Source organism: Sparus aurata, chromosome 9 (genome assembly GCF_900880675.1).
Source record: "Sparus aurata chromosome 9, fSpaAur1.1, whole genome shotgun sequence".
In the NCBI taxonomy this organism is placed as follows: Eukaryota; Metazoa; Chordata; class Actinopteri; order Spariformes; family Sparidae; genus Sparus; species Sparus aurata.
This window is the reverse complement of record NC_044195.1, coordinates 9266542-9292183: the sequence shown is the minus strand read 5'-3', so window position 1 is coordinate 9292183 and position 25642 is coordinate 9266542. Positions and strand designations below refer to the sequence as shown.

At 39.6% G+C, this 25642-nt stretch overlaps 2 protein-coding genes across 2 annotated transcripts in view; both read right to left on the bottom strand.

Annotated features, from left to right (window-relative positions):
• Window positions 1-159: 159 nt before the first annotated feature.
• Window positions 160-5349, bottom strand: gjb8 (gap junction protein beta 8). Its single transcript, XM_030427275.1, has 2 exons — window positions 5232-5349; window positions 160-3283 (listed from the first exon to the last, which is right to left on the bottom strand). The coding sequence occupies exon 2, from the start codon at window positions 3248-3250 to the stop codon at window positions 2441-2443; it is 810 nt and encodes a 269-aa protein (XP_030283135.1). The 5' UTR covers window positions 3251-3283; window positions 5232-5349; the 3' UTR covers window positions 160-2440.
• A 2570-nt stretch (window positions 5350-7919) lies between these two features.
• The window catches only part of cryl1 (crystallin, lambda 1), a 33977-nt gene continuing 16254 nt past the window's right edge, over window positions 7920-25642 (bottom strand). Inside the window, exons 7-9 of the mRNA XM_030429197.1 lie at window positions 16452-16560; window positions 10877-10983; window positions 7920-9100 (exon numbers count right to left, since the gene is read on the bottom strand). Of these exons, the coding sequence (XP_030285057.1) occupies window positions 8996-9100; window positions 10877-10983; window positions 16452-16560 (321 nt within the window). The 3' untranslated portion in view covers window positions 7920-8995. The remainder of the gene's footprint in view (window positions 9101-10876; window positions 10984-16451; window positions 16561-25642) is intronic.

Genomic DNA, 25642 nt, shown 5'->3' with positions numbered 1-25642 from the left:
TCCAAGGCTCTCTGTTCAGACTCAAATGTTAGGGCATCACCTAAAAAAAAATAATTTATAAAGGATGATGACATCATATGTCCCAATGGTTAATGGGTAGCTGCAGGAAAGCATGTCATTACACTGTGGGTGAAACACAGAAACACTGCCAACAGACAATGAGGCACAACATTTTGTTTTTACTGATTTATGAAAAAAGTCTCAAAGAGCAAAATGTGATCAAAGTGCGAGTGTAATAAAAACGTCTTAGGTACAAAACACAATCACAAACATGTAATCTCTTAATTTCTCGCTTAGAAAGCTTCTGTTCATTAGTACATTGTTGCTGTTAAAAGCAGACTATTAAACCTTGATTGTGGAAGAAATCTGAGTAGAAACATGTTAAAAAGAACCTCCTGGGACTGGAATGATCTGGCTCGTCCCTTTTAGAAGCAATGTCTATTACACATGGTTGCTATCACAAATGTAGCATCGGAATGTCACTGTCGTTGCAACAGAAGGCGAGAGGTCAAAGGTGAATGCAGAGCAGACATATAAAACACAACTCATTTTTAAGAATCATAATAAAGTCATGCTTTGTCTGTGACTTAGCGTTTTTTGGATAATTGGTCAAAACCTTTCTCACCCAATGAAAACATGTCAAGAATGCACTTCATGTTGTTATTACCAGTTAGTTAATGTCACTCAACAACTCAACTTTCTTACAATTTTGGAATTAGCCCATCTAATTGATTGTCCACCTTGTGAGACACACCCCTTTCCAATCTTTTCTGATCGCCTAACCACTATTCTCAGTTCACATAAGGGTATGTTTTACCCGCACAGATGTGACTAATCCAACTCAGCTATTCCTGGAGGGAGAGAGAAGGACAAAGACATTTTCACTTTGACATCGGCCGTAGTTCCTCGCATTAAGAGGTCGAGCAGTGATTAGTGTGGTGGCTAAAATAAGGCACACGCTGAAAGCTGATACAGCCAGCTGGGGTCAGTACACACTGCAACAACAACACAAGTCCAAATGACACAGGAGCAGGACAACTTCTGGACGGTCTGAATATTGGTCGCCAGATGGTAACTGAGAGGGAGACTCATTTGAATCTGTATCTGTGAAAACAATACTTGAATATTGGGTGCAAGAATCCGACGATGATGATCAATGACCTTCAAGAGCAGTTGCCAATTTTTTTAAGCTGTCTTACTTGATAGTCTTTCATTCTGAAACACACGTTTGGAGGGTAACAGCATCATCAGGGGGCAAAAACAAATGTTACATGCATGTGTGAAAACAAACATATTCTCAGTGTGGTGAGGTTATTCAGCTTCTGTGGAAACTTCAATTTCAAATACATTAAGTTCAAGTAAAACACGAAACACATCTGATTTGACTGATCAGCATCAAATCTGTCAAACTACTGTGCTGAGAGATTTCACCATGTTTTTTTAAATTCTATATCAGCATAATTGTATTCTGTGCAACACACTTCTCAATAATTATAAACGCAAAAATGAAAAACTAGCATTATTAGTGTCATTCAACTATTTTTTTTTAAAAAACTTAACTTCATGCTACAGATTGATTCAATACAGCAGGATCATAAAAAAAAAACTCATCTGCAAAACATCAATCAAATGTCAGCTCTTGTAAACTAGACACTAAAATGTAATAATAACAACAAAGGCACTTTTCTTCTTCACTTTACATAACTTCATATGTTCGCCTTCCTCCTCTTGAACACTAAAGAGATCATTCAGGCTTTGAGGGAGGCGTCTGTGCTCTTAAGGGGTTCCACTGTGAACCACTAGATGTCAGCGTAGGCTCATTCTTCTCTGGTCTAAAACCTGGTCGGACACTCGTGCAATGCTCAGCACACTCAAGCAAATTCACACTGTGAGCAATAAATTAAAAAATTTAAACGACTGCCAACCATCCACTGGAAAGTAAGATGACGCGTTGTAATGTGAAAGATCCACATTTGTGTAGTAGGACGGCATCCTTTTCTCTGAGAACAAAAACACACTCACAGGTGGGAATTCTTTCAGATTTAAAATAACGCATGTTATGTTCTCTGTATAAATTCATCATTTTTTGATTATTAAAAATTTTTGCTTCAAGGAAAAACATCTGACTGCCTTAGTGGCAAATATGAAGCTGCATGTGGAATCACTATCAAACAGTGATTTCCCCACAAATAAATGTAGTAAATAGGTCATTCCAACTATATGTGCTGCTGTCTCGCTAAACTAGTTTCTGCTGTGGTAATTTTAAGTTCTCATTGTCTCAAAATCTGCTTCGGAAGCTGTGAGACGAGTCTGGCTGATGCTCAGATTTAGAGCCTAGTTACCAAACTTCAGACATGAACTATGTCCACTAGGGGTTGTTGGATGTACAGTTCATGCCCATCTTCTCCTCTGGAGACCCTCCACCACTGATGGCTGTCCTTCAACACATGGTCTTGTTGCTGGTCGGATCAGTGGATGAAGACAACAGCATCTCGTTCTTCTTGTTCTGAAGAAGGGCGTTATCCCTCGTCCCGCTGTCCGTGTTGCTGTAATTGTGTCTCCTCTTGTTTGACCTGGTCGAGCACCTCAGTAGCGCCTTGACGATGAGATAGCAAAGCTCAGCAACATTCAGCACCATACATATGGCCGACGAGGACACCATGAAGATGGTGAAGACGGTCTTCTCTGTCGGCCTGGAGATGAAGCAGTCCACCTTGTTGGGGCAGGGCCACTGCTCGCACTTCACTAGCCTGGGCATCTGGAAGCCGTCGTAGACAAAGTACAGCGCGTACATGAAGCCGCCCTCAAAGATGAGCCGGAAGAACAAGCTGCAGGTGTAGGTCCACCACAGTGGGCCTGTGATTGGCAGACGCCTCCTCTTCAGCGTCTCCAGGTCGGTGTCCGTCATCTTGTCCGTGCCGTTGGAGGCCAGCATGGTCCTCTTATCCCCACGTTTCCTGTAGGCCACATGCATGGCCACCAGCAAAGCAGGCGTGGACACAAATATGAGCTGCAGGCACCACAAGCGGATGTGCGACACAGGAAAGAAGTGATCATAGCAGACATTTTTGCAGCCGGGCTGCTGCGTGTTGCATGTGAAGTCTGACTGCTCGTCCCCCCAGACGCTCTCAGCAGCCAGAACCAGAATAGTGATGCGAAAGATGAAAAGCACAGAAAGCCAAATCTTTCCCAGACTGGTGGAGTGTTTGTTGACACCGCCCAGCTGGGCATAGAGTGCCCCCCAACTCATCGTGGCAAAGAGGACCCTGGAGGCTCAGACAATCTGTGGAAGGCAGAAAAAGGTCAACAGCCTCGAAAAATTCAGTGTTTCGATGAAGGACATTTGAATAACTACCTAGTCGTTTGTGGGACTTCCATTCACTTTTAATGGCAGAGCTGAAAACAGTCCCAAACCCTGGGACACAGAGGACCAGGTCTATGTTAGTCTAGGTTTTTTGTATTTTTTTGTATTTATTGGAGCCTTTATTGATAATACAGCTGATGGTGTGACAGGAGAGGTAGAGAGAGAGAAAGAGAGGTAGAGAGAGAGAGGTAGAGGTAGAGAGAGAGAGGAACGGGTGACATGTAGCAAAGAGCTGCAGTTTGGGCGCCTGCTAAAGACTCAGTCATTGCACATGGGAACATGCTCTACCAGGTAAGATATAGGGAACCCCGTCCATGACAGATCAGGTCCTACATAGTCAAAGGCCAGGGCACCTCACTTTACACAGCTGTCACCAGTGTCTTATGTTGGACTTTTTCATGCTATGCTATGTAGAGCAGGGCTGCCAAAAGAGGGGCCCATGAAAATTAACTAAAAATTAATAAATAAAATCGTAATGATACTAATAGTAATATAGATAGATTTTTCTGTGGGTTAAAAATGGTCTTCTAATATGTAGGATCAAAGTAAAGGAAGTCAGTCAGTTAAGGAAACTTAACATAACACAATAGAGGTTTGCTTTTGGCCGTTTAACCACTTTGACCATTAAGTTTTAGTTTTGGTCCTCAAAGCAAAAACGTTCAGGCAGCCCTGATTTAAAGCATCCATTTTTAGCAGCCAGATAATGATGCAGGCAACATGAGGACGTTTTTGACTTTCTTCTAATCAGTTTTGTAAAAAATTACCCAAAAGTCATACTTTAGTAGAAGTAAAGATATTGTTCTGATCTATTACTTTGCTAAAAGTGAAAGTAATTCATTACTAACGAGTAAAAGTCTTACTATCAATATCTTATATTAAATGTACTAAAGTATCAAAAGTAATGTTCTTACAACAAATGTCCTGAAGTGTAACTAGTGCAATTCAAAGTAAATTATACATATAATCGTATGTATGAATATGTCTGCTGGGTCGGCTGATTATTGGACCCAGTATTTTTCTGAATTGATGCCTTTTTAAAAAAAATTATTATCATTAATCTGCCAATAGAGTAAAACAATTCCAAAATATGGTATTTCGGTAACTGACTACTAGTAACTAAAGTTATAAAATAAGTAGAGTTAAAAGAACTATATTTTCCTGGTGTGGGAGTATGAAGTCGCAGAAAATGGAAATATTCAAGTATATATACCTCAAAATTATACTTTTACAAGTACTTGAGTAAATGTACTCGGTAACATTCCATCACTGCATCGTATGGAGCACTTTTTTTTTACCGTGTGCCTCCCTGTTATCATCTGATTATTAATATAATTATAAGAATGGTAATCACAAATCTATTAAAATGATCTACTTTTTAAAAAGGCGCGTTACTTTTCTCCTACAGTAGTTAGATCAGTGAAAAGTGCTCCAGAAGAAGTCCAGTCAGAAATACATGCTGGTATCCTGGCTCGGGTGATCCGCAGGAGAGAGTCTCATCTTGAAACACTATACTCCTTTATTCTTTATTCTCTCTATCCATAAAAAGAAATTCATATTTTCGCAGTTATGACCACGAAGATTACAGAAGAAACACTCGATCCGTTAAAAGTCCATTTGAGCTCTTTACAGTATTCGTGTTCAGCTGATGGGACTCCTGGCGACTGGATGAATAATGTAAAGTTGTTTTTTAGACGTGAGTCGTGCTATCCGGCGGGACTTATTCAACGGAAGCCCGACATCACACTGTAATCAACCTATCGATACTGTATACAGCGGTGCGTCTATCATACGTATATACTCAGACTTCAGGGTAAAGTGCAGTGAGATCACACACCTCAAGTCGCAGGTGATAAAACCAAGAACTCACCTGTCTTTGTAGAGATAATCCAAAATACCTCAGTAATGTCCCATGAAGGGAAAAACCGGTTAATCCTTCCTTCCTCTGTGATCTGAGGACGACCGTCCCGACTGCTGGGCTTTGACTTAAAGCCTACTGTACAGGTGTCTTAAAGTTTTGTCACCACCCCTCCCTTTCAGGGTGGGGCCAGCCTTCACACCCATAGAAGAGCCAGCCTTTAGGAGGCAAGGCTGACTCTAGCTGCAACAGGTCAACAGCCTCCTCTGCTCTGTGTATGTGTGTGTGTGTGTGCATGCATGGGGACAAGAGTGTCCCAGACAGATCAGCAGACACAAGTTTTAAGATGTTGAAGCATTCCCAAGAAAAATTAATCATTTCATTAACTGATTCAAAGCTCAGCAGAGGAGCTCAAGAGCCACAGTTTTGTTTTGTTTGTTAAATGAAGCTGAAGGGAACATAAATGATCAAAATGCAGACAGACTACAGCTTTGAGTGATCATGATGTTGGTCAGCAGTAGAACTAACTAAGTAGAAGTGTTTAAAGGGGCTCTATGTGACGATTTGTAGCATTTACACGTATCAAACACTTTTTTATTGTCCATACGTCTCCCTCGGTTGTCTTTACAAGCCTGTGGACGATGTGTTCACGCTGTTTAATGCTGCTGGACTGTGGATTTCCTTGTGAAGGATTTTCCGTGACAGTCTCAAGGATGTGACTTTATGTACGCTCTCCAGTGCCTCCTCTCAGTGCCTCTCTCCGCTCTGCTAACAAAGCCCAACAGTAACTAACAGTAGTTTAGAAATGGAGTCTGCTGACATAAGATGGCAGAAGGTTGAACGGACTGTGGCTGGTCAGGTGTTGCTTTTTAGTATCTTTGGGCTCTGTGCAGACATCTCACTTCACGGATGTTCTGGTGGTTTTAATCCTTCCTGTCCTGGGCCGTGGTGAACCGTGCCAGTTTGTGATGTTTCCAGTCAGGATGCTTTTCTATTGCTCCACTGCAAAAGTGATCCAAAAAAGTTGAACGTCTTAAGTTTCCATAAGAAGACGTTGAGCATATATCCAAGAGACCCTAAGGATAATTTACAACATGTACTTGAAATAATTGTTGCTGAATGGTTACGGTCATTAAGTCATCTTCAATTCATTGTCAATTTCTAATTCAGACCTTCATTAGTTTTCACTTTCTTGCAGCCAAATTCTGATTCTGTGCGTAGTATTAATGTAGTTCTGTCACATTAAGTTATTTGGTCCTGAAGAAAAAACTGAGTGACACACATTTTGTCAAGCATACCTTCAGACCTGAAAAAGCCCACTTCCTGTGTTATTTTGACTGTAGATTTTCTCGAGAAGGATTATTTTAATTTCCTTGAAACTTTAGTATGTCAAAGTGTTGATATTCATTACATAAACATAAACATTACGTAAACATCTTGGCCAGAGAAGACAGATGGTTTGAAAGAGGAGTAAAGGAATCAATCTATGTCTAACAGGAACTACCGTCTTTGAACAGAGGAGGTGTCCTACGACATTACTTAGCACCCACCTACAATGCAGTAATGACGCTCACCTAGCTTTAGCAACCCATATGAAGGTCGGTTGGGTCAACGACCCACAAGTGTCCTTTACGACTCTGTCAGGACACTCCCACACAGAGTTTAAAAGCCTGCAACTCCCCTCCAGTTGGTTAGAACTGAAGAAGCCTCTTGGATGAGAGGTGCCACATCTTCAGGAAACTGAAACAAGTCAGTTGCCCACGATACAGCACTTTGATTTTAGAAAATACATAAAAAGTTGCCACTAAAGTGTACTACATGTTCAGGGAGACATTTGTGGAAAACTTCATAACGTTCAAAAATGAATCACCAACCATTTTAATATAGGTTTAAGTCTGATTCCATCTTCTTAAATGTGAATGTGTCCTGGTGTCTTCCTCCTCTAAGACAGTGAACTGAATATCTGTGGTTTGTGGACAAATCAAGACATCTGAGGACGTCATCTTGGGCTTTGGGAAACCCTGGTCAACATTTTTCACCATTTTCTGAGATTTTTTTTATAGAGCAAACAACTAATCAATTAATTGCATCAACAATGAAAATAATCATTAGTCCAGCCCCATTTTATTTAGTATAAACTTTATATACAGTATATGCACATACTGTACTTGTGTATTTATCAATACTTTATTCACATTTCATATTTTTGTTTTGGTGGTGACAACTTGACACATGTGATGGTCACGCTGACTTGAAATCACTGTGAAATTACATCGGCAACATGATCAGAGCAGAAATGTCAAAGCTGGCCTGAAGAGGCACTCGTGACATGTTCCCATTCATTGTTTCCTGGGACCCAGGACTATATCTGTAACCAACTAGATCTACGCACATCATCGATTTGTTCTGCTGGGGGGAAGAGAGGCCACTTCAGTCTCATCTAATATGTGATTTCATAGTTTTATTTTCCCTCTCTTAAGTCAGTGGCACTGGGGGCGTGGGCCCCTCTGGGGGGCATGGAGCCAGTGCAGGGGGGAATGGATGATCAGGGGAAAATATGAAGTGAAACTAACTTGAATGTATATGATTCATCGATTTATTCATTTGATTTAAATTAAACTTAGATCCTCCTTAAGTGCTTCCTCTATCATTGTTTATCATTGGTAGAAATTGTCGGGTGGGAGGACATGGACATGAACATGTGATTCCATTATTTTTATTGATCAAAACACAATTTTACATTTTTCACAGAATTCATTTGAACAGGAGACCCTTATGTGGTCTCTAGCACCTAGTGACATGATCGTCTTAAATTCTGTCTCTCAGTTACCACAGTCTTAGTCCTGAGATCACATGGCAGACAAAAATAACAAATTTAGCAGATTTGGAATATTGTTTTACTGATATTGATCCTCCTTCTTCTTAATTTGCAAACCTCAGTTCGTTCATAATGGTGGTGTGTAATGTGCTTCAGCTATCCAAAAAAGGACATTTGAGAGCACAAATGTTAATTATTGCTCCGACCAAACTTTTCATCCCATCCAAAATATCACTGATATATTGAAACTGTTATCAGATGAGGTGTCTGTCTGCTGAAATCTTATCTGTCGGCCTGTCAAATTTTACAGTCTTTGTTTCACTTTCTTCAGAACTTGCCTTCTCTAGTTTTCCATTTGTTGCTTTCATTACAATTGATAATCTAAGAGGGATCAGGAAAGCTCTTGCAGGGGTCACACAGATAATCATGAAGTAAGATTCCTATTGTCTGGCAGCAGTCGTAATCACACAAAATGTGCTCTTCACTTTCGGACCCTGTATTCAGACCAAATTCAGGCGTTGTGCCGATTAGCCAAGGGTTGTGCAGCTGTGTTAGGAGGACACACCTGGGAGAGTATCATAACATGTTTCATGAATCTGCCTGAATATTGCCAGATTCAGGATCTCCGCTTTGGAGCAACTACTTTTCCAGTGAGGCTTCAACTAACAAGAAAAAATGAAATTATTACAGTAGGAGGCCTATATTTATAGTCATTTTATAAATATAGTGTAAACGGCTTGTTGAACAGCTGGTCTTAATCGGCAGTTTATGTGATTGGCCATTGCAGCGTGACATTCGGTTATTTCAATCCAAAAGTTGATTCTGTGGAAATTTGTGGCTGCAAGGGTGATGCATCTTTTCTCCTCATTCCCTGCGGCCTAAAAGCACTTCACACACCCAAAATGAACAGGAGGACTGGCATTTTCGCCACAACCCCTGATTTGGTCTGAATGAGGCCTTAGTGCTCCTTCTTCAGTTTGGCTAGATTCATGAGGAGCTGGTCCCTCCTCTGAATCCTGGCTGACAGATGCTGCTGGTCGCTGGGAATCAGCTCACGCATCTCCTGTGGACATCAGAAAGGAAACGTGAGGAAAAGCAGATGGTCGGAGCAAATATTCGAAGGCTTTGAGGAGCAAGGATTGAAAAGCAAGTATCAATTATTTTTCTAGCACTTTGATTCAAATTAAATAAATATAGTTTTTTGTTTTTTTACTAGACTTGCACGTTTCGTGTTTGTGTCATAGGCAATTTTATACATTTTTAGGGTCTAAAAATGTAGCACACCTACATTTCCTCTCAGCACCCCCAAAAATAATAATGATTATTATTGATTATTATTATTTTCTTTATCATTTTCCCTGACCCTAGAGTTTAGAGGGAAGACCACCAAATCCAGACTAGCTGCACTTAAAATATTATACTATTACACTTACTATATATCTAACTTAAAAGATCCTGTTTAATATTATTTTGTTACCTAAAAGCGTTGTATGTGTTTCTGCAACGGGAGATGTAAAGAAGTGAACAGCATATCAACCTGTCAGTCCTTTTTTTATTCATACTACTAATCCACATGAAATTAAATACTATAATCATATGTTGTAGGAAAAACCTGAACCCCCCATCCCGGCGATAATATTGCTTATCGCGATATTTGGGCGGGGCAGTATCATGATATACAGTTTGGATATTGCCCAAGCCTAGATTGATATACAGTACGATATTTTTTCCAATCAAACCTGCCAGGTTCAGCAGCCCTAAAGGTCTGATCTTAGAACCGCCCTTGGTTTGAGTAATATTAGTTTGTCTGTAAATACATAAAGAGCCATCACATGTAGCTTTAAATTCATCGATTGACACACTGGATAACACATGTTTGGCCTACGCGAGCTCTAAGACAGGTGGCATGGAGACTTAATGTCTGATTCCCACATTGTCACTCGACTTGTCATGTGTTCTGGTAAACACAGTTAGTCATGCTCGCTGCTGAGGGTTCTCATCCTATATGTTGGTTGCGTTGCCTCCACGCTAGGAATGGAGATGGGGGGATAGTATACAGGCCAAGAGTAAAGTAAGCTGTGACAAGGACTGCAGTGTGAGGACAAATTGACATTTCAAATTGGTATAATCTTCTCTAGTGTGACCCTTCTTGTGTTAGCAGTTGAGTTGAGTAGAGCTAAAGGTGACACAGAGGAATTATGTAACAGTAGTGGTTTGAGTTTACAGGAAAGCTAAAAGGGGTATTTGACAGGTCTTCAGCAGAGTAGTCCTTTAAAAACTAAGGAAGGCTGATGTTAATGTGGTGGGATTTTGTTCTTGCATTTATTGCTGTCTTTGTACTTTAGACACAGTAGATATTTCTCAGTGTTAATCTGTATAACTGTTGGATACAAATCAGGACACTGTGTAAATGCAACTGATCAGGTCAACTTGCAACAATTATTTAAAGGGAATGTTTTAACTGAGAAAAAGCCCTTATGAAGAACTCCAAACTCATTAACTGGGTGGAGGAAAACAGCATCGACTGCTGTTGCTCTTCAAACTAGTTTACCTTAAAGTATTTACTGCTTTGGCCCCCGGGTCTCCTCACATGATGACCTTCTGTGGCTAAAATGTTACCAGCCTGTGACAGTATGTGACTAAGTAATGCCTACTTAGGAGAGAGCTATTTAGTGCTGGGTGAGAAGGACCTTTTGACTTTCTGTTCATTTGACTGAATCATTCGGAAGAAATCATAAATCAGGACAGTCTTTAAAATACATATTACATTTATACAGTACTTTGCAAGTTACCATAAGTGAATGTGAGGCTCAGTGTCATTTGCTGCTATCACACTTACATTAAAGATGTTCTTGGCGCCCTCGCCCGAGAAGTCTGGTACAGGCCCAAAGGAGTTCAGGACCCTTGTTATGCCCTCACCATAACGTTTCATATAGTCTTCTAAACCTGAAAGAGGACAGGTGATCAGAGCAGGAGGGCCAGGGAAGAGAACATGGGCAATATAAATGAAATACAATAAATATTATACAAATATAATTGTGTCCAAAGAACATTTAAAGGGTCTTCTTTTATAGTAAACAAAAGATTAAGAATAACGCACAGTGGATACTGACAGAAAGACACGGCATGAGACTAAAAATGTTTCAGTGGTTAAAGCCGTAAGAACAACTACAACAACAAAAGTATCATTTAGGTTGAAATGCGAGCGAACTTGCTGTAAATCAATTTTTAGATAAGCCTCAGTCTTTTGAATGTGTTGATTCAACACAGAACCACAGGAATGAAACAACAAGATGTTTTCAGTTTTTTTGAGTAGTTCAAAAATGAGAAAACTCCTGCCGAAAATGCCTTGTAAACGCCTTCTTTATGGCTCCTTTTGTCTTTCAGTTAGGGGTGGGTGGTACGATGATTAGGTCACCATCCCCAACGTCTTGCTCAGCCACAAAACGGGTTTAGCAACACTGTCATTACCCTCATAAGCATTTTAGCCTATCAAAAAATATGTGCTTTAATGTGGCTGCGACAATACGAAGCTAGAGGCAAATGCTAACTTCAGTAACACAAACATGTGGAAGGTCTTCATTTACTGTCACTGTCAGAGGAAATAAAGACCCGGTGGATGAAATCGACTTGAAGTGATTTAAAGTAAAGTATTTTACTTCAGACTGCTTTCTCAACGAGGGCCAGCAGATTAAAAAGCAGGATGCACTTTAAATCTCTGTGATCTTCACTAGGATGAGCTGCTGTTGCCTCACCCTACCCTGCTGTCCAACTCTGAGAATGAATCTGATAACATTTACTAATTAACCTGCACTATCGGAGCCAGCGACACCAATAGACTCAATAAACTCATTAGGAAGGCTGGCTCTGTGATTGGCTGTAAACAGGACACTCTGGAGGCTGTGGTGGAGAGGAGGACACTGAAAAAGCTGTTATCCATCATGGATAATCCTCTCCAACCTCTCCAACCTCTCCAACTCACACTGGTCAGACAGTGGAGCATTTTCTCCAAAAGGCTGCTTCAGCTTCGCTGTCGTAACAACAGATTCAGGAAATCTTTCCTGCCACAAGCCATGTTTTTATCATGTTTACATCTGCACAGGTATTTATATTACCTGTGGTTCTATTATTGCACACTCATATGTACATTTTGGTTCTGTTATTGCATATTCATTGTAATTGTTTATTTCTTGTATAGTTGTATAGATTATTATCGTTTATAATATAATTTGCACTGTGTATATACATTGTATATATCATGCCTTCTATTTATGTTATGTACATAGTGTTTTTCTTTTCTTTCTTTTTTTGCAGACCCACTAACCCTGTGACAAAACAATTTCCCAGTTTAGGATCAATAAATTAATTCTATTCTATTCTATTCTATCAGGCAGGCTACTCCAAAAACACATGTAGGCCTATATGTTACTTTTATTCCAATCTGAAGCCAAGAACCCCTTTTTGTTGTTTTAAAATCTTAATTTTGCTTAAGATATGTTCCCCCACTGTACATGGTAAAATAGAGGTAGAATCACTTGAGTGGAGTATCCCCCTTGTTTTTTTTTTAAAGAAAAAAAAAAAAAAAAAGAAAGAAAAAGAAAAAGTGATATACATTGTTAGTGATATCACCAACCCCTGCTTTCAGTGTGAGTCCTTGGAGTTATTCTCTCATTACTCTCATTGATTAATCTTTAATGATTTATTTGTGACGTAGTCAGCGGACACCTAGGCTGATGAATGATTTATGCGCTGCTCAAATAATCTGTTAAAGATTAATAAATGACGGTTTCCTCTACTCAGTGACCTACACAGCTATAGAAAAGCACTACAACTCCTGCTGTTGGAGCCTTGTTGTATTCACTCAGCTTCTTATGGATTACAGTTAATGTAGAAACATTATTGTCCCGCTGCTGGGGTACAGTGTTGCTCTGTTTTTTTAAACCCAACAACATGAAGCTGGCTGGGCTATTGGTAGTTGATTACTTGCTAAATATCTAAATGGTACATTCATATAAAAATCCTTCAGCACCAAAGCAGCCAAATGTTTGTGTATCAAATACTTGACTGTGTCATTTAATTTGGATGTAGAAAATGGCAACACACAGCACGCGAGAGAGCCTCGGCAGCTCAGCAAAGCAGCTGCAATGCAGTTCACGGGCTGCCAGAGTGTCCAGCCTGTTATGATACAGCATAGGTCCCCAACCAGTGCCGTACAAAACTTATCATATAGAGGGCCATCAGTGGTTTGTTGACATTCCTGTGATAAATACACAGCAGACCTCTGAAGCATAATAACGCCAGAGTGGAGCACTGTGAAAACTAGAATTACTGCATTGTGGTTGTACACCTCTGCTGACCAGTCAAGTTGCATTTTACATCCATCCATCCTTTTTGCAGACCATTTTCATGTCACATTGAAGCTGACCTTTGACCTTTTGGATACAAACTGATCATCACTTCATTACTTCATCCATAACTAGTGAATCAATTCTTGAGTTATGGCCAAGAATCCTGTTCTGTGAGGTCCACCAAAATCTAAGAAGTTGATCTTTTATTCCAAGTGGACCTTTGTGCCAAATTTGAAGAAATTCCCTCCAGACTTTTAAAAATGTGACATATTATTCACTTAAACAAACACAAAAAAATTTGGTCAAAGCTTTTAGTTTTTTCCCCCCACAATTTATTTCAGACGTTTAAAACAAAACAGCTGACGACTACAGTATGTGGCTAGAACTTTAAATGAATGAAATAAATGTCATTCAGTATATAATGTTTTATCCTGAAAATGACCTTTGAATGTTTACATGAAACGTACTGTATATAACACAGTAGTGTGATTTGTACCATCTACCTTCGACCAAACACAGACTTTGTGTGGGAGGTAGAGATAAGTGTTATTTTGCGGCCACTGTCTGACTTAAATGTTTGTATTCCATGCATCACAAGCAAGGATGGATGACCGAGCCCAGCTATATCACACACTGTATTTTTTGTAGTGGATTATTCAAGCTTCATCAAAAGCTTTCAATAAAAAGTCCATGTTAACTGAGGACCTCTACAGAGGTTGAAAATATGTGAAAAGTTGCACATTTCATCTTTGACAGGTTAAAACTGAAAATGTGTTTATTTTCCACTGGCCTTTCACCTCTTCACACATGTTGCATTACACAGGACTCGGAAATGTTTTTTTGGTAAATGCTTTTGCTTTTAAAAAGGTATAGTCCACCGAAGTTTTGAGTTAAAAATACTGGAGAGGTGGCTGTGAGAACTTTGAAGCTCACTTCTTTGTCAAGGACAGAATCTGTAATCAGCTTGGGAGTTACAGTGAGCACAATGGTTTCTAAAGGTCACCCAGTTTGACTACAAAAAAGTGTCAGAAATGTCCAAGGAATCTTCTCCTCTGTCCACACACCACTCACTCCTGCAGTTGTGAAACTAACATTATCAACATTTTGAAATGAGCACACTTGTGCCGTTTTTCCATCACATCTGCCGGCCTGGCTCTACTCGGTTTCAATCTGTGCAGCCAGGGTTTTGCATTTCCACCACAACTAGGCTACCTGCTTGAAGGTTTGTATTAAACAATGACGCTCTTGTCCCAATCCTTGCAGTACAATCGAAGAGTCACCGCTAATTCAGTTACACCAAGTTTAATTTACTACAACTTCTTCACTATAACCCCCCGTTATTTAGTCATTTAAAAGCTTTTATGGTGAAGCAGCATTAAGATTGTTGTGTTTTCACCAGCAGACACTAAACATGCCTCCTGAAAGCTAAAAACTTCTTCCTCTAAGACATGAGCTGAGTAACGATTTGAGAGGGAGACAGGTGCTTATTAAAGGTTGGCAGCAGTCATGAGTTGTCACCGCGGCCTGCTTTGAGTCAGGGCGGGCCTGGCTTGAATACCATACTGAAAATTGGATTGGTGCATCCCTAATTGGCTGCACTTTTGTCTTATGCAACAACTTATGCTTCTGTTGGTCACAGGTGAGGAACATAAACAGCCATATGAGTCAATAACAATTATATAGTGAGAATACAGTTAGAGAAGTGGATCTTCATCTTTGAATCAACTCTAAATGTGAATCAAAGCGGATTACATAAAGGAGCAAGCTATGAACATTTAAGAGCCTTCTTCAAGACTACAAGCAGAAGGCTTTTTAGAAGGATTATTGTTCCTTTAGAGGAAGAAGCACTCCTGTACAGGTACATGGTCAACAAAGCCAAACCATTCAGGCTGAGCAGACAGAGAGACAGAGACCGAGCCGGAGTGCAGCAGTATCTGATTGGAATGATTTAAGGACGGGAAGTCACATCAGGAGTAGTTCTTAGTAATCTTTTGAGAACATGATCATACTACTGTTTCCTGAACAGAAAAAAAAGTCAGTAGAAAGCTTCAGCAGTGTAACGACTGGTAGAGTTGGCTGCTGGTTTGAAGGCCGTGATGTGGGCTCTGTGAGTTTTGGATTACTGGTGTGAGGGAGTGCATTCATTGGTACCCATCAAAAGACTGCTTTGTTCTGCCAGAGCGCCCTTTTTCTGTCTGTGTACGTGTGTGTGTGTGTGTGTGTGTGTACACAGTCAGGGCTACTCTCTGCGTTTCACACTCCCCTTTGATATTCTCCATCTCCCTGAGGTTTCACTCTCAGTCTCTCTCTGACACACAGAGGAATACCACAGTATGGTATAGTCCATGTATGCTGGCCTGAGACATGTGAGCTATCTCACTGTTGACTCTCACATTTTTCATACATCGAACTACTCTCACTTCTGACATAAGAATATTTTTTTGAGCTGGTAACTGGACATTGGTATGCTTACATATTGCAGTACATATTTTAGAGCAGAGTATTAATCACATCTTACAGTATTTGTAGCTTCTCCTTGATGTGGAAGGTAAACTGGATAATTGTGTTACACGGTAATAACATCCCTACTACAATTTTTCTATTTATCATTTTAGTTTTTAAGGATAAGTTCATCCAAAAATAAAATAATTTCATATTTTGTTAAAATTATCTCAGTTGTGTAGGAGATTGCTACAACTCTGTTTTGCTGTGAAGATCCAGAAATGTTTTGTGGACTATGAAACTTCACCTGACCATCAGCATGCTGGTGAGATGATAATGACAGCATCTTCATTTTTGGATGAACTGTGCTTCAAGATATTTCACTTAAAATCACATTGTACCTCACATTATTAGCATTTATATTCTTCATTTAGGTTAAACTTATACTTAAAAAAAAAAATGATGGTATCACTAATGAACAACGACTCCATAAACTCCTTGTAAGTATCTTGAAATTCTCATTTTCTTTCTTTCTCTGTACATTTCTGTCACTCAATTTGCTCAAAACCAAAGCTCCACATTGTATATTGGCCTCTGTTTATGTGAGCAAAAAGTCAACATTACCTTCAGGGGCATTTAGGTGCATGGTTTCCATTGGACCTATGAAGGCGTAACGCATTCCTAGCCCCTCTGACATCACCAGGTCGATGTCCTTGACAGAGATAATGCCATCCTGATGGAGTAAAACAGAAAGAGTTATAAGCAGGCCTGTGGACTCATTTCACTCAGTCGGTTTACTTGAATCTCCTCTTTATATTTTTTTACAAGAAGGTGAAAATCTTGTATATATGTATGACTAGATCTCCCTGGAGCAACTTAAAAGACAAGTACTTTCTTTATCTAAGCTAACAAGGGGCAGCTGTCAAGTGTATGCTGCGTTGCTGGGTGGCAGATTTCGTGGTGCCCAGGCTACCAACAAATAAACAAACACAACTCCTGTTCTGGCTAACACTGCAGCTCAACATTTAGTCTCAACAAGAATATATTTTGCCTGGCAGTGCAACAAAGTCATGGCTTTTTACCTCCAGGCTTTGGACCAGTTAAATTCACTTTGATCCAATCAGACTAGTCCCACCATATAAAGTTTCAGTAATCAGCCAATTGTGTGTCCTCAGGATTATGTAGGCAGTACAGTGAGGAGAGGGACTGAGGATGGAGGGATGGATGGATGGAAGGACAGACAGAGGGAGTGGTTCAGGTATCTTTGGGTTAGAGATACCTGTTGGCCGACTACAGAGGAAATCAAAGCTCTGCTACAGAGACAGAGAGTGGGGTGAGCAAGAGGAGAGGGACAGGGTCGTCTTTGTTTGGGTCCTGCGTCCAACAACGGGCCCGTTATCTGAGCAAAGCGGCATGGTGGGTGGGGTCTTTTCTCCACTGTAATCACTGGAGGCAACCAGCCGCTTTCTCAGCTGCTCTGTTTTCCAACGCTGGCCCTGACTCAAGGACCATTTTCTGTTTGTGTGTGTTTGGAGGGCTGAGGGAGGGTCCCCTTTATGTAAGGATCACAAGGCCACTCTCAGACTCCAAGCCTTATGTTGAACTTCTGGTCACATTTAATGTTTCGCTCTTTTCTGCATTACTGTTGTAAGAGTTTCGGGGTGTAGTTTTAAGTGACACGAAGAGATTTGTTTACGCAGCTGACAAAGCTTCACTTCTGTTTTTGCGCACATAAACAGACGACCACCACCAAAATGATGAAGATCTCCGAACTGACAAAGAATCTGCCTTCTTCTAGAGAGTGTATAGACACTGGGAACACATTGGTGAAATAATGAAGTCTATTCACTTAATATGTCAGCTGGTGTTGCTGACGTGTTTATTCAAACAAGTGCCCAGTAACAACAGATAGCATACAGTGAAACTTTGCCTCCTAAAATAGGTGGATCTGGATGATTACCGAAGGACTCTTTGGTTGTCATATGGTGGCTACAGTGGGTTGTGATTCATTTTATTTGGAGCCAAATGTTCATGAAAAGGAAACCCCCATTGGAGTTGCGTGTCATTTGGTGGAGCGTGTTAATGTAAAATCTGATGGATTTATCACAGCCTCTCTAATACAATCGGTCTTCTGACTTGTCATAGTAGGAAAGGATCTGTATCTGTTCGAGTGTCACAGCAGGTCATAACAGTGTTTCAGTGAGCCAGCAAATGGAGCCATCAGTAACAATATTGTTTACGCTTGTGTTTTTCTGCCGTGAGATGTCAAAATGGTATGACGCACAACAGAGGCTAATCGGCTGGAATCTAACCTTAGTGGCTGAGCTAATATGACCACTGGGAATGCGCTGCAACTGTTTGTCTCAGAAGTGCTCTGTCACCCACGACTCTGTACCTGTTCTGCTTGTTCCCAAAACATTCTCATCATGGCACTGTAATTGAAGTCTCTCAGCTGGGAGACACGAAATGCGTGACGCACAAACACATTTTTTACATCAGAAAATTATTAAGTGTGTGTCACTGCATTGTGAACCCATTGTGCATCCCTCTATTGTATGACTTGATGGCACAGTAGCGAATGTTCTGCAATGTACCCCTTTACATTCACAATGTAATACAGCCTAGAGTGACTTATGACTCAATTAGGGGTAAAGCACCTGTGTGTGAGTGTGTGTAAGTGTGTGTGTGTGTGTGTGTGTGTGTGTGTGTGTTTGTGTGTGAGTGTAAGGACTTTTTTGTAAATTGCATTTCAAGGAGGCGGCTTGCATTTTAAAAAGTAAATCCTGCAGTTGAGGAAAAGACTGGAATGATGCAATATTATAAAGGGAGAAAGCATAAGAAAGTCTAATCCGTTATTGCTTCTGAGTGGACCATCTTCCTTGAAAAATCACATTGACCCATAAAACCTTTACAAACTTCTAAACCTGATATCTCTAAAACTAGCAGTTATCTTTTTTCGACATAAAGGGAGACAAAAATTAGAGAGCTAACACTGTTGACTATTACATCCACTGTCAATGTTGGTATTCATGATGCAGCTGAACAATTCAAGTGTGTTTGATACTGTTTTACATAAAATAACATTTTTTAAAAAAGCATTTTGGCTAAGATATCTGCTTTTTTTGTTTACCCCACATATCTTGTTTAAATTAGTATTTAATCAGATACCCATTTGCTTCTGCTGTAGCAAATCCTTTATGGGTTGGAGATTTAAATTCAAAATAGAGTTAGCACACAATTAGAGTGTCAATGCTGGAATGTCGAGCATTCAAGTTTTCCTCCAATCCAACTGCAGTGAAAATCACATAATTTGACAGGGACATGACAGAGCATTGGGGTGAAGCTCAGATTGGCTAGTTCATTTAACCCCTTAAGGAACACCGTTCCAACATAGGAACACCCTTCACCAAACGAACACCCTTCGTAAAAACTAATAGTTTTTTTGCTAACAGTTTTAAGCATCAGATCTTAACAGTATATACTCACTGTTGGAAAGCTGAGACTGTCGTGATTATTTTAAGCCCAAACACAAAGAAAAAAAGTTATTTCCAGACCATGTAATAGCCTTCTAAACTCACTATGACACAACATTAGAAAGAGCCCTCTACCGCAAGAAGCAAGAATGCCTACATACCTTTGGAGTGTTCCCTTTTTCCACAGCTACAACGTCATGCCACAATTTTTTTTTCATAGTTCGCCAAGAGTCCATAGAATGGGAATATCCATTGTCATTTTACCCAAAACTAGCTACAAGTGTCGAACAAGCAAGAAAACCCAGGGTCTTAGCTTTCATTTGGGACCAAGATTATGTTTCTAGATAAAGGAGTTCTCAAGTTATAAACCTTTGAATCTCAGTAGGCCCTCTTGGAAAAAAAGGACCCGAGCAAAAAACGCACAAAATTTAGAAAAAAAATTGTGGAAAAATCAATGTTTTAGTCTTTTGACTTAAAATTTGAGTGTAGCAAGCTGAGACCTGTGGCTATGGCCTAATTGTGTCTGCTGTGTCCATAGACATACCTGAACCCTTATATCTTAGTCAGTTTATTGACATTTGAATTGGACGGAAACCAAAACCTGTGTTTCAACCTCTGTAACTCTGTGTTAGTATGTCATAGAATCACACTTACACTTCTAGAAAAAACTTGAGGGTGTTACCTTTCCAATGCACATCCCTGAGTCTCAAACTATGTGGGAGCTGTCATGCTTTTAATTTCGGTATGTCGTTTTGGAAAAAGAACCTTAAAATGGGGGCATTCACTAAGAAGTTAAAGAATTTCACCTGCTCTTGGCTCATGATTCACAGCTAACCTCTATCTCTACTGGAAACAAAATAGAAATCTATACTTGTCATGACGAATCGGCCTTCTCCTGAGACTCATTCAGGTTGGGTAATGTCTCAGGCATCCATCATGACTTTATTGGAGCCTGGCCCACATCCTGAGCTATGACTAATCATCATGATTTACCTGTTGATCAACTTTACCAAGAAGAACTGCAAAAAAACCAAAATGGTCCTGTCGGACAAGTTGGTTGTTGTTTTTGAAATTGTGTAGACAATGCTCAAAAGTAGCAAAAAAACCAAACTAAAATCAATACGAGAAAATCCTTTCTCAACTCAGCATGTAATTGAGATATAGAAACCAAAACACCACCACTGGTTTGAAAAGAATAAGATTTCTCTGCAGGTGTAACTAGTGTCATCAATCATGGCTCCATCAGCTCCATTTCATTGTCACAATAAGCCATGTCAAGCCATGTCAAGGTGCCAGCTGAAGCAGCAGCAGTCTTTAGAATGAATAACCTGATTAAAAAAAATTGTTTATGTTTTTAGTAACACTTTCATTCATTCATTTCATTCAATGTCAAGTCCAAATATCCCCTGCAACAAAGGTCTCTTTCTGCCCTTCCATGAATGGAACAGAGACACTGAACTATGTCCATGCCCATTGTATTGTGTATTGTGTTTGTTATTTTGATTATTGTTTTTTCTATCTATGTATTTTGGGTGTTTTGAGAAAAAAATGTCTTCCATGTGTGTCCAAAATCTAGCAAGCATGTCTGACACCACCATGAACGTGAGGTCCAAAATTAGATGCTTGACACTAGTATCTAAAATTACTGACTAGGTTAGAATCTACAAGTCTACACTTCTGTACAATCCACTGACCTCTTTGTGTTGATTTGAAAATGTTAGTTCCAAACATGCTTTACCCCTCTAGGCCCTGACATTTTCTTAGTTTGACAATGGCTGCCTGACTGACAGAAGCTCAAGTGGTTGTTGGGTTGTTTTTTTTGTTTTTGTTTTTTGCCTCCAGCTCCCCATAACATGATTGATAATGGTAAAACCCCAATATATGATATCAGTGTGTTTCCACACCTTGCTAACTACAAGAGAAATAGATCAGACATATCTGTAGTCAATGAAAGCAAAAACTGAAAAACCACATTTGATGCACATCAATGCTCTGTCGGTGCACTGCAGGCATCCAATTTTAAATGACAAGACCACAAAACCACAAAACCAGCAGTGTTTTTTTGGAAAACAACACTATTTATATATAGTACTTATATACTTATTTTTATAGTGACCTCAGTTGATCCCTAAATAAAACCCAGGCTGGTGTTGCTGATAGCAATACGATACTGAGACTTGCTACCAAAACTTAATAAAAAGGCATTCTGTTATTGTTATTCTGTTATTGTACTTCTTTTATTGGAACATCAACACAACCACTGAAGCCTAGACAGACGTGATTGTGATCAGGATCACTTTCACACAGTCAGTGATAAACATCCCCAAAAGCATTACTCTCTCTCTGTACCTGTTTAATTACTGCCAGCACCAGAGAATTCACACTGACATTGGCTTGCCCTAGCTGCTTCTTACTTTTCCTCTTCATCAGACCTCTGCTGTATAACCTCATTATATTCTGTTTTGTGATCAAATGTTGCTGGCATGCTTACTAAGCTTTGTGGTGTGCCACATTGCCTCAAACTCTTTCAACACATCAGATACAGCATTGTTGCTGTACTGAGAACCATAAAATCTCCACACGGCTGCATTTTCAATTAACCATCATCCATTTCAGGTCTGTCAGTGGCACTTTGCGCATTTATAGAGCCATAGTTCACATTGGATCATGAGAGATGGAAGGAGAAATAGTTCCTATCAAGCTGGTGTTATTTAGACTAGATCCTGGGGATAGTTTAGCTATTTATTCATGTGTTCCTGGTTGGTGATAAAATTCAAATTTACCCCGAATTACGGAGTTACTGAAGATTCATCTGTAAATATGGGAAAAGATCTTGACTTCAAACATATGAGACATTTTGGGAATGGAAGTGTCAATATTTCTGTATCAATCCGCTCTGTGGAAACACTCTCAGGTTGCTCATTCCAACATTATACACAAAACTTTGTGTGACTGATATTTGATCCTGTGAACTTATTGCCTCCATGCCTTCCAGTCACTTGGCCTTTCATTTTGACATTGCTTTGAACAGTTTCATTTCACCAGGAGGCCTCCTGATGCACTCAACTGGAGCTCCTGTGGGGCTAAGTCTGACACTTTAACAGCAGTGTGGCATTTTTGTCAGCTAAGACCTAAGGGTGTACTCAGGGTTAATTCTACTCAACAAGAGCCTCACAAGTGAGTGAACCACGCACGTTATGGAATGTCATGTAGATATGAGTCTGAGCTCACAAGTCTGTGTGAAGACACAAATATCACATAATGAATACATGGATGCTAAGTTACAGCCAGTACAGACTCAGGAGGGAGAGGAGCAATCTCTGCTTTCCTTTAGGTACACTTCAATTCTCAGAAGTCAAAAGCTGCTGAGATGTTATTCCCAGTGACTGTTGTTGTTCTCCTGTGTTCGCCAGTGACTGAACTAACAAGGGCTTTCACCTGACTGCAGGCCCACTCAGCTCATCAGTGGACCAAGAAGCTCCTCATGAGACTGAGAAGACAGAGTCATCCAAGGAGAGTCAGAACAAATCCCCCAAATCTTTCTCCTTTAATACATGTTGTTAAATCCAAACTGTCATCCCATGCTTTCTTCTCATAAAACCTGTTGTTCTCGCTTTGTAAGTATCTAATAAATGTAACCGACAAAAATCCTCAATACAACTCTGCCTTGATAAATGATCTTTTCCCAATGCTGTTTAAAACTTGTCACATTTCTGTGAAGGAAAAAGACATGCAATTGCTTTAAGAAGTCTGAATGTTCGCTGTGGAAAGGGTTTACTGAAGGATATTTAGAGAGTTAAAATATTTGGTCAGCTTAAAAGACATGCAGCAAAGGGCTAACCCAAAAATGTCAGTTTTGTGACAGGTCTACTGTGGTGACGAGAAAATGCAGCTGGCAGGAAGGAGCGACAGAGAGTTGGGCATCAGCAGTGGACTAAAATGGTGTTGGGAGCCAGAATATTTTCACAACATAATTGCTGAATTGAAGATTTATTTAGACTACGGCAGAGATGACTGTGAAAAGACAAACTAAGATTGTTTTTATAAGTTTATGAGTTTGTTGGTGACTGAGTTTGTCTTAGTTTGGTAAAAGAGAGAACCTTGACTTCAGATGGTGTACAGTTGTATTCTTCTGTTTAGAAGGGATCGAATGTAATGTAATAGATATAAGAGTATTTCCTTTCTTGAAATTTAGTGAGTTTATTTTGTTTGCTTACTATAGTAAGTAGCAACCTGCCACTAGCGTACACCTCCCAGCTGAAACTAAGGGGGCATTCGGACTATAGCTTCTTGCAGCACAAAGTGGTGTTAGGAGGCAGGACAATCGGGTCTCGCTGGTTAGCATGCTAACTCAAGTAGACGCCACATGCTGTTGATGTTTTTCAACTAAAATTCTGGCAACATCCTACATATCGCACCTTTTAAATACAATATAATCATGTGGAAAAGCAAAAAGTATAGCCAACCATAGCTTTAACCAGAGTGACAATGGTAATACTCAATAGTTAATCCAATAGTAAAGATATTCATCTCAAAAACACAAATGTTGACGTCATTCATGTGGCGGTCAAAGGAAAAGACAGAAGATCACCAAAGTCAGTGGAACTCATCCTCTGAGAACCATGAATGTTTTTTGGCAAATGTAATCAAATTCCATTGAAATTGTTGATCTTTTCTGTTACACGATACACTTTTACTTTTAAGAAGCCTGGGAAAAGTCAACCAGCAGTGTGCTGACTGATGACATTCTGATGCTATAGATGCTTATTTGTGTCACACTTTTATCTCACATCTAGACATAAGTTACCCCACGCTACTGCGCAAGACGAACTTGTGTGTCACTTTCAAGTAATTAAAGTAATCAGAAAGAGAGAATCTTAGAGAATGCAAGAGTCAGACTAGTTACCCTGAGGATGCAGTAAAGGAATTAATCCAGTTAACCCACCTGCTCTGACAGTTTGTCTTCAGTCCTGTTTGAAAACATCGGATCAGCCACTTTTCATATAATGGTTTGGTTGCTTTAATAGTTAGACTTTTGTTTTTGGAAATTTTTGCCATTAGAAAAGCTGATGTGAATGTGATCACGTAGAAGATCCCACATATATGGATTGTAATTGACAGAGTTTAATCAAATGGCATAATGTTTGTGTTAATGTTTGTGTTAATGTTTTTTTTTTCTTCTGCACACTATTTTCAAATTCATTCTTACTTCACTTAAAGGTGCCACTGGTAAGAAAAGTAGATTTTTGAGCGTCATTCCTAACCTTCCTTACAAATGGGATCTTTAAGTGCCATTTTTGTTCCACATTTATGTTATGTTATGTTATCTTGAAAGGTTGAAATTGAAGGTAAAATCTATCATCATCATCATCATCATTTAAACACATTTTCTTGAAAGATATTTTAATTTAACACTACCTTAAATACAGCTATCATCAAGGCTAGGAAAGTGTTAAATGGTAATTCAATATCTAAAAAAGTGAATTAAGCTGTTTGTACACACCTTATCAGTAGTGACTAAATATCGCACAGACTATTGTGTTCTTTGTTAAAGTAATGGGAAAATTAGAAATACTCTAAGGAGACCAAAACAAGTTCAAAATAGTCATAAACTCATGAGAATCAATGGAAAGCCTATCATTAGTCGACAGTAGAAAACCTTTTCTTCATGCGTTCATTCCTTCACTAATGCTGTAGAGAATTATTCTAAGAATTCTCATGAGTGTAAAAAATCATTTGAGTGTGAAGTCACATGAGTAACTTAAAACACATTTCTGGTGTTTGTAGGTCATAAAGATATTACTGTACAAGCTTTTTCATGTCCCAGAGCTGTGAAGTGCAATCTGATTACCACATTTTTAGTCATGCAAAAACTACATTTTAGAAAGCATGCGTCGTTTTTTTTTTTTTTTTCAAACACATACATAAACACATTTGTAGTAAGCAAAGTCAATCAGTCACAATATCTTTGTTTGCTTTTGTGACAAGTGATTCATTTAGTTATATACGCTCCTTAAACAAGTTTTGTTGTTACCAGCAGTTTTCTTGTATTTGTGAGAGTGAGAGTGAAAGACAGAGTGAAAGACAGAGTGAAAGAGAGAGAGAAAGAGTGAGAGTGAGAGGTAGCGAGAGAGAGAGAGAGAGAGAGAGAGAGAGGTAGCGAGAGAGAGAGCGAGAGAGAGAGAGCGATCACAGTCATTGTCCATCTACCTGGTATAGTTATATCCTGTAGCAGAACTTACTGTGGGTACTTAGAAGTACAGTAATGTCTGGGACAAAGGGCACAATATGCTGATTTAGTTGTGAAAGTGCTGCTTTTTGTTACACACCTCTGACAGAGAA

Coding starts and splice junctions, on each gene's coding strand:
- gjb8 (XM_030427275.1), bottom strand. CDS start 3,250: ATGAGTTGGGGGGCACTCTATGCCCAGCTGGGCGGTGTCAACAAACAC.